The sequence below is a fragment of the Nansenia antarctica genome (assembly GCF_963989245.1).
Source record: "Nansenia antarctica genome assembly, chromosome: 1".
Taxonomy (NCBI): domain Eukaryota; kingdom Metazoa; phylum Chordata; class Actinopteri; order Argentiniformes; family Microstomatidae; genus Nansenia; species Nansenia antarctica.
The window spans coordinates 74,551,018-74,566,074 of NC_137674.1; the positions used below are offsets into that span (position 1 = coordinate 74,551,018).

General features: G+C 46.8%; 1 protein-coding gene across 2 annotated transcripts in view; it reads right to left on the bottom strand.

Moving 5' to 3' along the window:
* aldh1a2 (aldehyde dehydrogenase 1 family, member A2) overlaps positions 1-14,173 on the bottom strand; it is a 22,082-nt gene extending 7,909 nt beyond the window's left edge. Inside the window, exons 1-6 of one of the 2 annotated variants that reach the window (XM_080542444.1) lie at positions 14,045-14,173; positions 4,425-4,529; positions 3,755-3,895; positions 3,236-3,365; positions 1,235-1,296; positions 27-155 (exon numbers count right to left, since the gene is read on the bottom strand). In XM_080542444.1, coding sequence (XP_080398570.1) covers positions 27-155; positions 1,235-1,296; positions 3,236-3,365; positions 3,755-3,895; positions 4,425-4,529; positions 14,045-14,167 — 690 coding nt within the window. In that variant the 5' untranslated portion in view covers positions 14,168-14,173. The remainder of the gene's footprint in view (positions 1-26; positions 156-1,234; positions 1,297-3,235; positions 3,366-3,754; positions 3,896-4,424; positions 4,530-14,044) is intronic. The other variant, XM_080542445.1, reaches the window with a different exon arrangement.
* Positions 14,174-15,057: the final 884 nt, after the last annotated feature.

The following is a 15,057-nucleotide window of genomic DNA, read 5'->3' on the forward strand; positions in this document are numbered from 1 at the left end:
GGTGGATACTGGACGTTATACTGTACCTCCTTCACCAGAGCTCCCATGTAGAGGCAGGTGAGGGGGGTCTGCTCGGCGGGCTTCATGACCAGCGTGTTTCCGCAGGCCAGTGCCGGGCCCAGCTTCCAGGCACACATCATGAGAGGGAAGTTCCACTGCACGCACACACGCACGCACACACACACACACACACACAGGAACCAGGCGTCAGAAACATCACACTGTCTGACACACTGGGCGGTCACCGACAAGCCACACTCAATAACTCATCACTGCTCCTCTCTCCCACAAACACTCGCTCGCTTAGTCACTCGCTCGCACTTTCACTCACTCAGCCTGACATAGTTGAGAGAGAGAGAGAGAGAGAGAGAGAGACAGAGAGAGAGAGTGAGAGTGAGTGTGAGAGAGAGAGTGTGAGAAAGAGAGAGAGTAAGAGAGAGAGAGAGAGAGAGAGAGAGAGAGAGAAAATGGTCTTTTCGCATTATCTATCCTCTTCCCACAGCATTCTGTGAGAGAGAACGAGGAAATTGCAACACATGTGAAATGCTTAGACTGTATCATCAGACTACACAGAGGCCTGTGTTATTTCTACTTTACACCGAACCCCATGAGCCCACATGCTTCCTCGGCTATTGCACAAGCAACACTCTTTTCTTAAGTGTCTCTCTGTCCCTGGTCTCTCTCATAGTGTTCTCTTTCCCCTCTTTCTTTCTCTCTCTCTCTCTCTCTATGTCTCTCCACTCACTCTCTGCTTCCCCCTCTCCCTCCCCTCTCCTTCTCTCTTCCCACTCTCCCTCCCCCACCCCTCTCCCCCTCTCTCTCACTCTCTTTCTCTCTCTCTCTCTCTCTCTCTTTCTCTCCCTCCCCTCTCCTTCTCTCTTCCCACTCTCCCTCCCCCACCCCTCTCCCCCTCTCTCTCACTCTCTTTCTCTCTCTCTTTCTCTCTCTCCCCCTCCCCCCATTCCTCACCTCTCTCTATCTCAGTGTACAGAGATCTGGCACGGGTCCCTCTCTCCGCCTGCCAGCAGATTTGCCCAAATATACACAGGCTGATAAGCGTGTTTGAGAGTTCCAGGAAGCTACAAGCTGTGCTTCAACAAAAGGAGCTTGATTCTGTCCCTTCGCTCTCTCTCCCCTCTTACTGGGTGGGACGCGTTGCAGATGTGAGAGGGTCAGTGCTTTATGTGTCCTCTGAGAGGACCGTTTTGAATAGAAAACAAACAGGCTCACTCACAGGGATGATCTGTCCGCACACTCCGATGGGCTCGTGTCTGGTGAATGTAAGAAAGGCTCCATCTGTGGAGGAACACACACAGACAAGACAACCGGGTCATCAGCGTTCGCTAGTTCATTAGTAGCGTGGTGGAGGTAGGCATCGGCGGACGGGCTCATTGTGACGCACGGAAACGGTATGAGGAACGGTATCAAACACAACAGGGTTGCTCATTCCATTCCATGCATCTTCCGTCTTCCGATGTCTACCTCCACTGATTAGTGTACCATTCACTGCTCAAGTTGGTTCTTGGAAAAATGACTGGATGACCGGATGTGTGTGTGACCGCAGGACGTATCAAAACACCAGGTGTCCATGAGACACAACATCATGAATGTTCATCGGAAAGAAGACAAAAAAACTCAAACTCATCTCATGACACTTCATCTTGGTTACACTCTCATTGATGAGGGTGATTAAAAACGCATCCAATACCACATCCGAGAGCTGAAATGGACGTGTGCTAAACTGTTGTTTAAGCCGGGAAGACCCAGTGGGTGTTCAATTGGATGGGGCTCCTCATTCCTCTTGCATGACCACAGTAAAAGGAGTTGAGGGGCGTGTTGTGTTTATTCGTTCTCCACCAACGGTAGTAAAAACAATCGATATTGAGTGGTATAAAAACGGAATAGTGTTTATTGCGGTAGAGCTATTTGATGCTCATGAGAAACAGGAACGGCTACGCGCCTCAGCTGATGAAACATTACTTCACATACGGAGGGGGGGGGGGGGGGGGGGGGGGGGAGTTGGCGAAGGCCCGAGGGGGCGGCCATCTTTGTGCTTCATCTTCCCTGGTGGCCAGATAAGAACATCGCTGACGACTCAACCTCATCCAGGCCACAGAAACACAGCTCTGTTTGTTGGCTCTGTAACACGACTGCAGAATTGGAACAGAGCTTAAAAAGCCTCAACTCTGAAAACAAGAACTCTACTGGCTGGTTTGGCTAAGACACACAGGAGGGGCTCTAGAAGAGGGATTGCAGGGTTGGGATAGTCTCTCTCTTTCTCTCTCTCTCTCTCTCTCTCTCTCTCGCTCTCTCTCTCTCTCTCTCTCTCTCTCTCTCTCTCTCTCAGGTCCTGTTTTCATGACTACTAAATAATGACTTAACATGCCTGTTAAAATAGTGGGTGACTTATACAGACCTTCAGCAGACCTCATCTGGTCCTCAGGTGGGCCTCTGAGAGCTAGTCCCACTGCCGCTCCCACCTCCCCTACCCCACTACCCCTACCTCACCACCCCTACCCCACCACCCCTACCCCACCACCCCTACCCCACCACCCCTACCCCACCACCCCTACCCCACCACCCCTACCCCACCACCCCTACCCCACCACCCCTACCCCACCACCCCTGCTCTACCACCCCTACCCCACCACCCCTACCCCACCACCCCTGCTCTACCACCCCTACCCCACCACCCCTGCTCTACCACCCCTACCCCACCACCCCAACCCCACCTCCCCGACCCCACCACCCCTCCTGGGTCCCCTGTCGCCTCATTTTCAAATGGCTAAATTAGCCAGAAACGCTATCCGGCTCCCCTCCCTGATCCCCCAACAGCCCAGCCCAGGCCTGTCACTGCTGGCCTCCACTGGTGGCAGTCTCAACAGGAGGGCGACCATTAGTGCTCAGATTTATAACTGGCCAGGGAGCAGGGGCCTGTTTACCCTCACAGCACCTCTGTGGCCTGCCCTCACGGCGGCTCATATCACTGCAGGCCCCCCAGGGACCAGCCTGCTTCTCCACTTATCTCCTCCTGCTACTGGCCCGTCCAGGCTCTGCTGTAGCCCAGAGAAGCAGCAGCAGCCCCCCACATGGCTGGGCTACCACCCCCATCCATACCACTCTGTGTCCCTTCAACGTTCTTGGTTTCTGATTGGTTGAAAATGAGAGAGAGTCCTAAGAATTGTCGATGTACTTTTGTCGGCATATATAGGGCATGACACGGAGATGAGCTTACCCATTGGAATGGTTGTGCCGTGGATCTTGTCTGCATATCCAGCAAAGTACCGGAGAGTCTTTATGGTCCCCACAAGGTCCACAAACAGGGTGGGCAGGAAAGGCTTCCCGCTGTCAATGGACTCTATAGTCTGGAGACGGAAGGGGGAGGGGGAGGACGGAGAAATATGTATTATGATTAAATGTTTGTCTTCTTATTCTCTCCAAGAAACAGTCAGTCTTTACACTATCTCAAGGGGAAACGTGATACTAAGATAACATCTTGCTACACTGAGCACTACGTTATAGACCATGCCTTCTAAACGGTCTTATCATTAACATGATTTAACTCTATCGTCGCCACATGGACCAAGAACTGTTCCTACTCTCCAGCCAATCAATAGGTTCAGACAGTTATTGACATTCTTGAAACAATCCCATTCTTTTTTTTCGTCCACCGTTCAGGCCGTAGGACACGGTGAGCCTTTCGACAGAGCCAATTATCTCAGACGTAGCAGACTGTGCTAGCCTGTAAACTCACCGCTAGATAGGCGCTGTCTCTCTCTACCAAATCCGCCAGTTTAGACAGCAGTCTTCCTCTCTCGGAGGCGTCCATCGACCGCCACACCGACCCAGCGGTGAAGGCCCGGCGCGCCGCCTGCACCGCCTTGTCCACATCCGCCTGTGGAAGAGAACGAGGGATAAGAAAGAAGAGAGGGGGATCGGAAACCTGTTTAATGACATGATCACTCCATCCCGTGAACAGGTGTTTTCCTACCTTCCTCTGAGACCAAATTAAACCTGTCTGTCTATTCCGGAACATTGTCAATGGATCTACCACTAACTGCCTGTTGAAGGAGCTCTCTCGCTCTCTCTCCGCTTCGGTTATTCCACCCAGAGGTGCTGGTTTAGGGAAGGAGAGGGGGAAGAGCCAGCGCCCCAAACCACATTAGACTAAACTCCACACAGCATGTTTGCTTTTCCTATTTTCTTGGACACACAAATTCACACATGGACAGGGAGGAGAGGATGCCAGGGCAGAGGTGGTAGGAAACACATGTGTGGGAAAACCCGAGGGCCACACTGTCTAACAAACATTTAATTCTCCAAAAGCTCTGGGGTAAAATAACCCTGTTTTCATTTGAGAAAGGGAGAAGAGAAACAGGGGGAATGCAGAGATCACAAAGACGACATGTTCTATAGAACCGTACCTTCTCCGCTTCCTGGACCTCACAGATCTTCTCTCCATTGGCCGGGTTGTACACGGAGAAGACCTTGCCACTCACGGAATCCTGCCACTCATTGTTAATGAAAAGCTGCAGGGAGAAAAAGATGCAGTCTTTTAGTAAAGTGAACAGGGGCCCGTGTGAGAGGGCTGATCTGACACCAGGAGCTGTCTCTCCAGAGCCTAGTCTCTCTGCCAGCCAGGCTCACAACTCGCTACAGCCTGGAGCACTGGACTCCATTGTGAATCCAGTTTCCTGAACACACCAACATGAAACTGGTATGAATGCAAAGGATCAATCATGGCAGAAGTATTTAACTAATCAGAGAAGAAATATCCTTTGAACGTTCGATAAGGTTAGAAAGGGTGAGAATGATACTGTGTACACGCATACATAGTTTGGTGCCATACACTATGATATTGCTCTTTATCCAATTTAGCCAATAAGTGAATCCAATAAGCAGTAATGTTTCATGCTAAAACTTGATCCAGACCCAAGAGTCCACAGAATGTGGAGCCTGGCTCCTACGAGTTCCTTCATAGGTCTTGTGTAAGGGGAAAAAACGTGAAGAATCTGTGGAAATCTGGACAGGGATTCCTGTCTGCCCAACATGGCTCTCCAGGGAGTGCTCCAGCATCCAGACAAAGGGGTGGGTTGGGGGGGGTGTGGGGGGGGGCAGATACATCCCGATCAGACACCAGACACCGCCTCTCCCTCCCTCACACACACAGACACACGTTTCACAACATCGCTGCGCGTTTACGAGACCATAAAACACGTGCCGCACTTGGTCTCTGTGATGCGTTAAAGCAAGCCGTCCGTTAAACAACTGCCTGAGATTCCGAGCGTTTTGAAGGCTCGATAAAGACCGAAAGGAAAATAAATGTTTATACAAATAACCCCAAAAATTGGACATGTCTCAAGGTATGGCGCGAGTGAATGTGTCCAACAGTGAAGCCGTCGTGTAAGCTGTTTAAAATACCGCCGCTACAAACTGACCGAAATTCAAGGTGTGATTTGATATTACCCAAATATGACTGATGCCTTATGTAAGACTTAAGTAAATAAAAGACGTCTCGGTTCCGCCACTTTATTAACATGTTTGGATCCATCTGAGTGACGCCCCAGACACTGTTTTTAATTGCTGTCAGTCTGTCTGATGAATGAGGTGTAAAGAAAACACGCGCTGGCTTAAATCCCTCTGTATATGCGTGTGCTACTAGCCTGCTTTTCCTTAAGAGGGTGAGGGGATATACTGGGAGCAGAATTGAAAGCAGGGTTCAAGTGTCCCGTTGGCCTAGGCCTCGCTAACTCTCCGACATGTTTACCAACGTAAGCTTAGAGGCTTAAGTACAATTTAATTGGCTGTAAACTGTGAGGAGTGTTTACTTTAGAGCAGGTATAAAATGCCAGCGCATTTTTGGAAACCATTCAAGTCTCTCTGCACACGCAGACATCACTCCCACTCCCCTCTCTCATTCGTCCTGCAAGCTGGCCGGTTTACAAGAAGAAACCTTGCGCATGAATAACTCATTTCTGAACATTTTAGGTGTTTGGTATCTGCCTGTACCAGTCTGCAGGCCCATACCATATGGACTCGTATTCCTCTGCTGTTAATCTGCATTAGCCTGCCTGCCACCCCCCTGCAACCACCCACACACACACACATACCCAACCCCCCCCCCCCCCCCACACACACACACACACATACTCAACCCCCCCCCCCCACACACACACACACACACATACCCAACCCCCCCCCCCCCGCACACACACACTCACACACACACACACACACACACATACATACACACACACACACACACACACACACACACACACATACTCAACCCCCCCCCCCCCACACACACACACATACACACACACACACACACATACTCAACCCCCCCCCCCCCACACACACACACATACATACACACACACACACATACACACACACACACATACCCAACCCCCCCCCCCCACACACACATACACACACACACTGCACTGACAACAGATAGACAACTCAGCCCACAGTGGGCCCACACACACACACACATACTCAACCCCCCCCCCCCCCCACACACACATACTCAGCCCCCCCCCCACACACACATACTCAACCCCCCCCCACACACACACATACTCAGCCCCCTCCCCCCACACACAGATAGACAGATACAGATAGACACCACAGCCCACAGTGGGCCCTCTCTGCGTCCCAGGACAGCCCCATCCAGGCCCTGTGTTCTCAGGCGCCTTCCTTCCCCGGCCGCCCTTTAATCTGCCTCTCATTAAGGGCACTTCATAAAAGTGTCAGTGAGGACGAGGAGCTGAGGGCCTGCTACAAAAACAGAAAGCCCTATAGCGCACGGAATTAGTTTTTAAATTTATAGGGGCCACTGTAGTGGAACGCCCCTAAATCAAGGGGAGCCCCTTGACAGCCCCGACAGTCTGAGCAAGAATGCAGTCCGTGGGTAGCTTTAGGCACGGCGTAACCCCTCTCATAAGGCACCGCCAGAGGAGAGGGGAGAAAGCGAGGGGGAACAGTGGACCGGGGCCGCCATCTAAATCATGGGTAGAAAAGGACAACCATCAGCCGCCGCTTGGCTCAGCCTCCGCAGGGCTCAGGGGGCTGTTAGACTTTTGTCTCGTCCCATTGAGAGACTTGATTAAGACGACAAGGCCGGGCAGTAAATCAAACTCTCAAGGTTTCTTAAAATTGCTTTTTTAGGTTCATTTAGAGAATGAAGAAAACACACACACACACAAGTGCAAAAGTGCACATTGATGAAATGATGAAAAGTCCCCGCCACGGTGTCCTTTCTGTCAGCTCACATGACGGGTTCACTTGTATAGAAGTCATTATCACTGTATAAGTGCTAGCTAGGTCCTCATACATTCCTTGCCTTTGATAATAAGTTATCTTATGAATAAACTGGTAATTTCTTCTTAGCCCCTAATCATGTCTTAAAACATAAAATAAAATAAATAAAAAAAACTCAAATGAACCTGCCCTATCAGTTCCAGAGACTGTTTCAGGATGAAATACTGACATGAGACAGTTAGTCTCAGTGTATGCTGTTAGGCTGAAGTCCTGGAAAAAAACAATTCTCTGTGGGCTGTTTTCCAAACTGCTAATGTTACTCTCCGACCTAAAGACAAACCTCATTAAACCACGCACAGGACCCTTACACTGAATGAAACCAATCGATTTTGTGTTTACGAGAAAATGCTTACAGCTGTCTTGGTTTCCCTTTATTTGGTAAACACGCAGAGCCATTTTGGAATTACACACAGTTGGCAGAGAGAGCGCTCCCGGTGCAACCCGTGATATCTGATCCTGCTAGCTACAGCTCAGAGAGAGAGAGAGAGAGAGAGCTGCCTGGCGCGGATGGGAACTGGACTGGACCGTCTGCAGATAGGTCAACACTTTATGCATGGGCCACAGGACAGCTGCAAACATTTAGCAACCCCCATGTTTTTCTGTTAAAGCTGTCAATCTCACCGTGCTGACAGTACTTGTCTGTTTGGCTGATAAAATGATGAGACATATGTGTTTGAAAACCAACGATGAAACACACATGCCGCAAAAAAAGGCTACGTCCCTGAGTGTATCTGTTCTTTCAATCTGAAATAAAGCCTTTCTAATGTCAATATTGGAATAAATACAGGCTTATCTATGGAATGACCTCACTGCACAGGGGTTATCATCTGTAGAGCTGCATGGATGAACATAGCCCCCCCCCCTAGTCCCGTGGGAGGATAGGAGCCATCAGCAGACATTGAAAAAGTAAGAGAAATGTTCCCTCTGTTCACTGTATACAAGCAACAATCCTGCTGATCCATTCCTCATCTGCCACTGTGCTCTCTCTCCTGAGGCCCTCCACAACTGCACAAGGGAGTGAGAGGGGGGGGGGGGGCAGGGGATGCCAGAGTACTCACTGCAGCCAGCAAAACATCTGTTTGGCCGCTAGCGTCTTCTCATGGCTCACACGCTTAAGGAATATTTTAATGGCACTCATTTCTCGTCAATTTTCCGAGGTGGGGGGTGGCGGGGGGGCAAGGGGGGGAACAGAAAAATACATATATGTGTGTTTATACACAACAGGCCAAGATTCCACTGCCAGACGGATCGTCGCTGGGCACCTGCAACCCTTAGTCTGCACAGGAAGTTTCATATCCTTTCCTATCACAGGACCTCTATTTCCGCTCAGTATCTGGATCCGTTTCAAGACATTTATAATTACTACGGTTACAAGCGAGCGGAGAGCATGTGAAACTGGAGACCAGCTGGTGTTTTTTCCCCGAGTCTTCTCCACATGTCTGACACCATAGACCCTTCATGTTCTCCATTCACACACCCAGAGACAATGCCACCCTGCGCTCCTGGGTGTGGAGGGGACGACCCTGCTGTCACCGGCTGGCAAACGTCTTTGTTGCTGTGTGTGTGTGTGTGGTGAGAAAGTTGAATTTTGTACCCCTCTTAGGCAAATGGGAGAGACAGAAATTCAATGAGTAAAATGTGCGTTTGGAAAATGAATCGTCATTTGTCCAATCGTCATTGGTCCAAGCTATAGAAGACTGTGTGTTGTCCCAGTGTGTTGGAGTTGCAGGCCAACTGAGCTTCTTTTAACAGAGCTACGCTTGTGGTGAAAATATCTCCAAACGTATACAATTGGCACCTTCACTGTGGGTATATCATTTGTCCCTCTTATATCAAGTCTTACAGATTTAGAGATATGTTCATTAACAGACTTGACAGATTGAAGCCATACTTTTTTTTTTAAAGGTTCAAATAATGAAATGACTATATTGGTGCATTCATCTAATGCTCTGGTGTTCACATTACAATCTCTGGGAACAAATAAATCTTCTTGGAAATAACTCCATATAAAAGATATCAACTAGTGATGAGGGGCACTGAGGCCTTTGCGCCTATGAGAAAACGTCTGGCAGACTTCTGCCCTGTATATATCTAAGATCCCTGTAGAGGAGAGAGCTTTTTAAAATGTATATCAGAGGATTTATGGAGCCAACAGTTTTTCACAATGACACCATAAGGATTTACACGTTCCTTGTCAAATGGAGCGAAGACTTAAGGTATAGAAGTTAATGGGATAACCTCCCTGTCACCGGTCTTACTTAAACAGTGATTAAGAGACGGGGGATGCAATGTTGACGCCTCTGCTCACACGATAATTTACACTCGGTGGACAAACAGGCGTTTCACACCAACAGACATATTCATGGCAGTCCAAGCTGAGCCCACCACGACCAGGGACGTGTGTGTTTGTGACGGTGTGTGAGAGGAACGGGGGAGAGAGTGTGAGTGAGAGAGAGAGAGAGCGAGAGAAAAAGAGAGGGAATGAGAGAAAGAAAGCAAAAGGAAAGAAAGAAAGAGGGAATGCTCGCTGTGCTAGTTGTGATAAATCATTCGCTCTCACAGTATCCCCTACCTTGGGTTCTGTTTGATGTTGATCGCAGTAAGATGGCGGTTTTGAAGTGAAAAACTCCAGAACTGCAGGTCAGGCTCTGTCTAGGCAGGGCCACTGACCCACACGGTGAGGCAGGGTCATAATTTACACCCCAGTGGACAGCACCTAGCATTGGGGAGCCCCCCAGCCCTCCATCTGTACTATCTCAATCAGTGACGGATTGATGGGGCCTCTTTCATTCATCCTGACTGACTGGACTTCTCCTCATAGATTAGTTTACAAAACCCCTTGATTCAACAGACCGGTCTCTCTCTCTCTCTTTATACAGGGTCCTATGGCTTAAGTGCAGCAATGCCAAGACGAACAAAGAAAACAGTTTAATGAAATAAGTACATCGGAAAATATAGAAGCCTTTGACAGCGTAGAGATCTATAAGGAAGACTAGACAACAAACAAGGTAATTACGGCTCGAGTAGGTCAAGTCGCTCTCCCTGTTTTCACATTTTACACAGTTGAAAATTAAACCTTCCTTGAATTACAGCCAAAATGTTTTCCTTGAGAATTACTGATTCAAAGGCCTCACTATGCGTGCTTATCAGTACAATAAACTAGAACTATGCCACAGTACAGTTATCCCAGTTTAACATTAACCCGCAACTGAAAGACTCAGGGCATTTCTTCATGTCAGTATCCAGATATGCACAAATAAGTATTCAATTCCAGGATTATTTGAAAACCAAACTGTGCATGTTCCAAACCGCTCTCCCTCTTTACAGAATAAACAAGGATGTGCCAGAAATGTGTTTCCCCCCCCCGACCTCTGCCCATTTATTCCTCTAGGTGTCTGGTTTAACGACTCATAATCATCCAGTGGTGTGAGAAGCCACTGTGGCCAGAGAAATCACCCACTAAAACCCGGAAAACACTCTGACTCCATTAATTAGCCATACACCACAGCTACTAGCCATACTCCTTTCAACCCCCCCCCCCCCCACTCTCTCTGTAGAAAAAAAAAGTAGAAAAACATCAATAAATACCCATCAGGGTAGGGTAATTTATGTCTTCCTTAGTGGTCCTATCAGCCCTTCAGACTGACTACCTCACAGACAGAGAGCTCTAGAGCTGCCTCTTCCCTCCTGAGGGCATTCAAATGCTATGTTTTTATACTGGCTTAGTGTCTTACCACTTACAGCTGGTTTCAGGCCACTAGCAATAGTAGGGAAGGGGGGCAGGGTCGACTGAGAAACCAAGAGCACCCTCTTTTTTACGGCGTTAGCTACAGAAGAATGGGTTTGTGTGTGTGTGTGTGTGTGTGTGTGTGTGTGTGTGTGTGTGTGTGTGTGAAAAAAAAGTGTGACATTTTCAATAACAAAGCATAGGGAGACCTGTGCAGACCTCACCAAAGTCCCACTGATCTGCGCCATCCCGTGTAGCCACACACAGTGAGGAAGATAGCTTAACTAACACGTTCACACAAAGGTCTCTTTGACGGTGAACAGTTCATGACTCGGTGAAAGGGACAAGGGGCAAGCGTCTAGGGCGATAACGCCTCTCTATCTCACACGTCTGGCGATGGGGCACAAAACAAAATGTGGAATGAAAAACCAGCTAAGTAATGACCCTCTGTGACCAAGGATATCTTCAGGGGCGGCCTGCAGTGTACTGTAGGTAACCTTTAGGTAGCAAAATCAACTTTACTGATATAACATACCCATTTTCCTGAACATGCACAGTCATGGTGACCATTTCAAACAGCCTTTCTGGCCACTTTACAGTCATGTAAAGACATGACAAAAACATAACATTCTAACCATGTTCATTCCTACTTATATCTACAGGGCATCAGACAGGAGGAAGAGACACAGTACACAACTACACAAGGCATGGGAGGGGGCGGGACATGGGGGGATTCTGCTTTACAGCAAACATGCAGACCAGCAGTCTTATGGGCTGGCTCTCTCCTTGGTTGCATACTGTGGGCTGTTCCTTCTCCCCCTACTAGCAGGCATTGGGGTGGAGAGAACAGGAACAGGGTGTGAGGAGAGGCTGCGTCAGGGGTGCCCATAAATCAGAGCCCTACTGCCCCCCATGTACACCAAACCAACAGGGACTGGATGATCCAAATTCCTAGAGGTTAATTCACCAAATCCTGCTCTCCCTAAATGTTCTTCTATACACTCCTCCCTTTGGGTGTATTTGTTTAAATATTTCTACCCGTGAGGAGGGGAGGTTAGAGAGATGAAGGGTGTAAAGTTGGTACCATGACTATGAATATCATGTAGGAGAAATACTAAACGCTGTTCTACTCTCTATGACGAGTACAGGCAACAGCATTGAGTCGACAGCACCGACTCGCTTCCCAGCAAATCGCCCTATGCTCTTACGACATGAAGTGTTCGCTAACTAACACACAGTGATTATCACACTGTACTTTCTGTGCAGTCACTGAGCTGTCCTGCACGAGCCATGCCCTTTACTCTCTAAGCAATAAAAGTGTTGGATTTCAAACTGCTACTCACATCTCTGCCGACCCTTATACAAAGTCAGATGATAGTGATTTCATAAAAAGTATTTATAGCTTCAAGTGAAGGTCATGTGGAGAAAATAAAAAAGGCCTACTGACATGATATTGACTTAAATGTGATTCTAAAAGTGCAAACCTAAATTGTCAACATAAGCAAAGTTGATTATGTATAAGAACAAGCTTAAAGGATAAACACATTTCAAAGGGAGCAAATCGGAGTCCGAATCCACAACAGGCCTTGGAGTTATTTAATAGTCCTACCAGGGTGTAGCCTATTGCATTGTAAAATCTGTCTCAAACATAAGCAGTGTAACTATCTAACGGTATACAAGCGTCTTTTTCAAGACTTTCCATATACAATTGCCAGGCTACGTTTACTCTACAGTAGCCCTACAACAATATAATATTTTTCGGTTTAACTTTTTATGATTGTTCCGTGCGTAATTTTGTGTGAAGTCGTGCGAATCATGCGAACTTGTAATGATATAAAAAAAAAGCTACCCGTCACGTGCACCAAAACATACTTTGTGAACCCGGTGATCAATCACAGCTAAATGATCTAGTAATGTAGCCTACAGGACGCTTATGTGGAGAGGTGAAATCAGTGAAGCGCCGCAAAGCGCGCGGCAAAGGCCCTTCAACATTTACGCACCAGCCTTGTATTATATACAAATAAAAGTTGAACTAAGTTTAAAGTTGAATATAATTAGTTTAAAGAAATATTTGGAAACTAAAGATATTTTTCTTTTCAAACATACCTGTTTCTAACAACATCCCCATTCGCAGAGTAGGCTACTTAAATACAATTAAATAATAATAAATCTAAAATAAATATAGTAAAGTGTGAAGTCTGAATCTACTTTCAGGCCCAACATTTACATTATACAGTAATTGACGTAACGTGCAATATGTGCTATAAGTTGACATAATACTGTAGCCTGTAGGCCTACCATAATACCTGGGGTCAAGGTGGAGTCATGTAACTGATCTATCGCTAAGCACTTGATAATATGATAGTATTACCCTTGACATAATGTAGCTGCAGGATAAGAGACTGTAGGCTACAACAACGCTGTGTAAAGTCTAGATTTCTTATCTGAAAAAAATGTGACCTGCAATATGTTGTCATCTGTGATAAAGAAATAATATAGCCTACTGACACGATTGACATGTAAAAAGTGAAATAAAATCCCCTGGGTAATGTAATTCTGTTGTGAATTCTCTTAATCGTGAAAATATCTCAAATATATGTCACTCTCGATGACGCTTACCGACATGGTAACTTATTGAAATATTTCACAAAGACTAAAGCCACATGTGAACAGAATGGCTACCTCAAGTCTACACAGTCAGCAATGGTTACGATCAAAATCCAAAATAAGGTTTAAAATGGAAAACGGAGAACTTTTAGGTTACCAATATTTTCTACTTCCTAGTATTGGCTACAGAACCGGTCACCTGTGCGTAACGACACTGCCTATAATATGGGACGGTATGGCACTTTTTAACAGCGCGCAATCAACGACAGACCAAAGTATTTGTGATCAAATAGTAGCATATGCTGCATCTAACAGATATAAAATAAGAGACATTCAACACAAAATATAACTCAGAGTTTCAGTTTTAGTTGTTCCACATACCTTGGTGTACTTGATCTCCGGGTTGGGCACCGGCGTGGGCATCAGCTGGAGAGATGCCATGAGCGCAGCGGCATCGGTGTCGGTCTTCACCTCACCGGGGAGTTCGATTTTACTGGAAGTCATCGCGTCTGCCTCGGCTTGTCTGTTGCAGATGTGTCTTCGTTTTTTTAGACAGATTTCTGATTAGGACTTTGGAATCCTTCCTGTGTTTATAACCAGGTGTCAGCCGCGGTCCATTTTTATTGGGTAGAGAACAGGGCCGTCCTCCTGATATAATTAAAATCGAGCATTTACATAAACGACCCCAGCCATCCGCGTTGAGGAGGAAAAGTACATCCAGTCCCCTCCCTCAAATACTTATCACAATTTCCCCCCTTATCACTCACAAGGAAACGAATAGAAATTGACATATTGCCAAAGATTAGACCATCGATATGATTGTTTAAACATATTGACCTAAGATAACGAAGACAATATAATATAGCCTGACCTCGCCACATGAGCTTAAAAGGAAATCAGAATTAGATGTCAGTCTTCAAGAAGCGGCTGATAATTACGAAATAATTAACACCGTGGTAAGTGTAAGAGCAATTCCTTCTAACCGACTCTTTAATCAAAACAACATGCTACATACTTGAGTGGTAAAGAATACATTAACCTTAATTTGTTATATAAAACAACTCACGAGTGTTCATGTTCATTATTTTCTTGTTGATAAGGCAAACAATATAAATTAATGTGCCATTATATTTTTATATTCTCAATAGTTATTATAAGCTTTATTCCACAAACTATTACCGAGGACAAACGCAAATTATTATCTTATTAGGCCTACATATGTCACATCATATGTAAGTGTGACATTTCTTTGAATAAGGTCCGTTTGCCACACATCTTATTTACTCGGCTGTTACAACCTTCCCACAAGGTCTAAAGATGTTATCTAAGTGTGGACTTCAAGCGATCACACACTATTTCCAAGTCTGTTGATGAGAGGCATCTCTCCCGTGGTG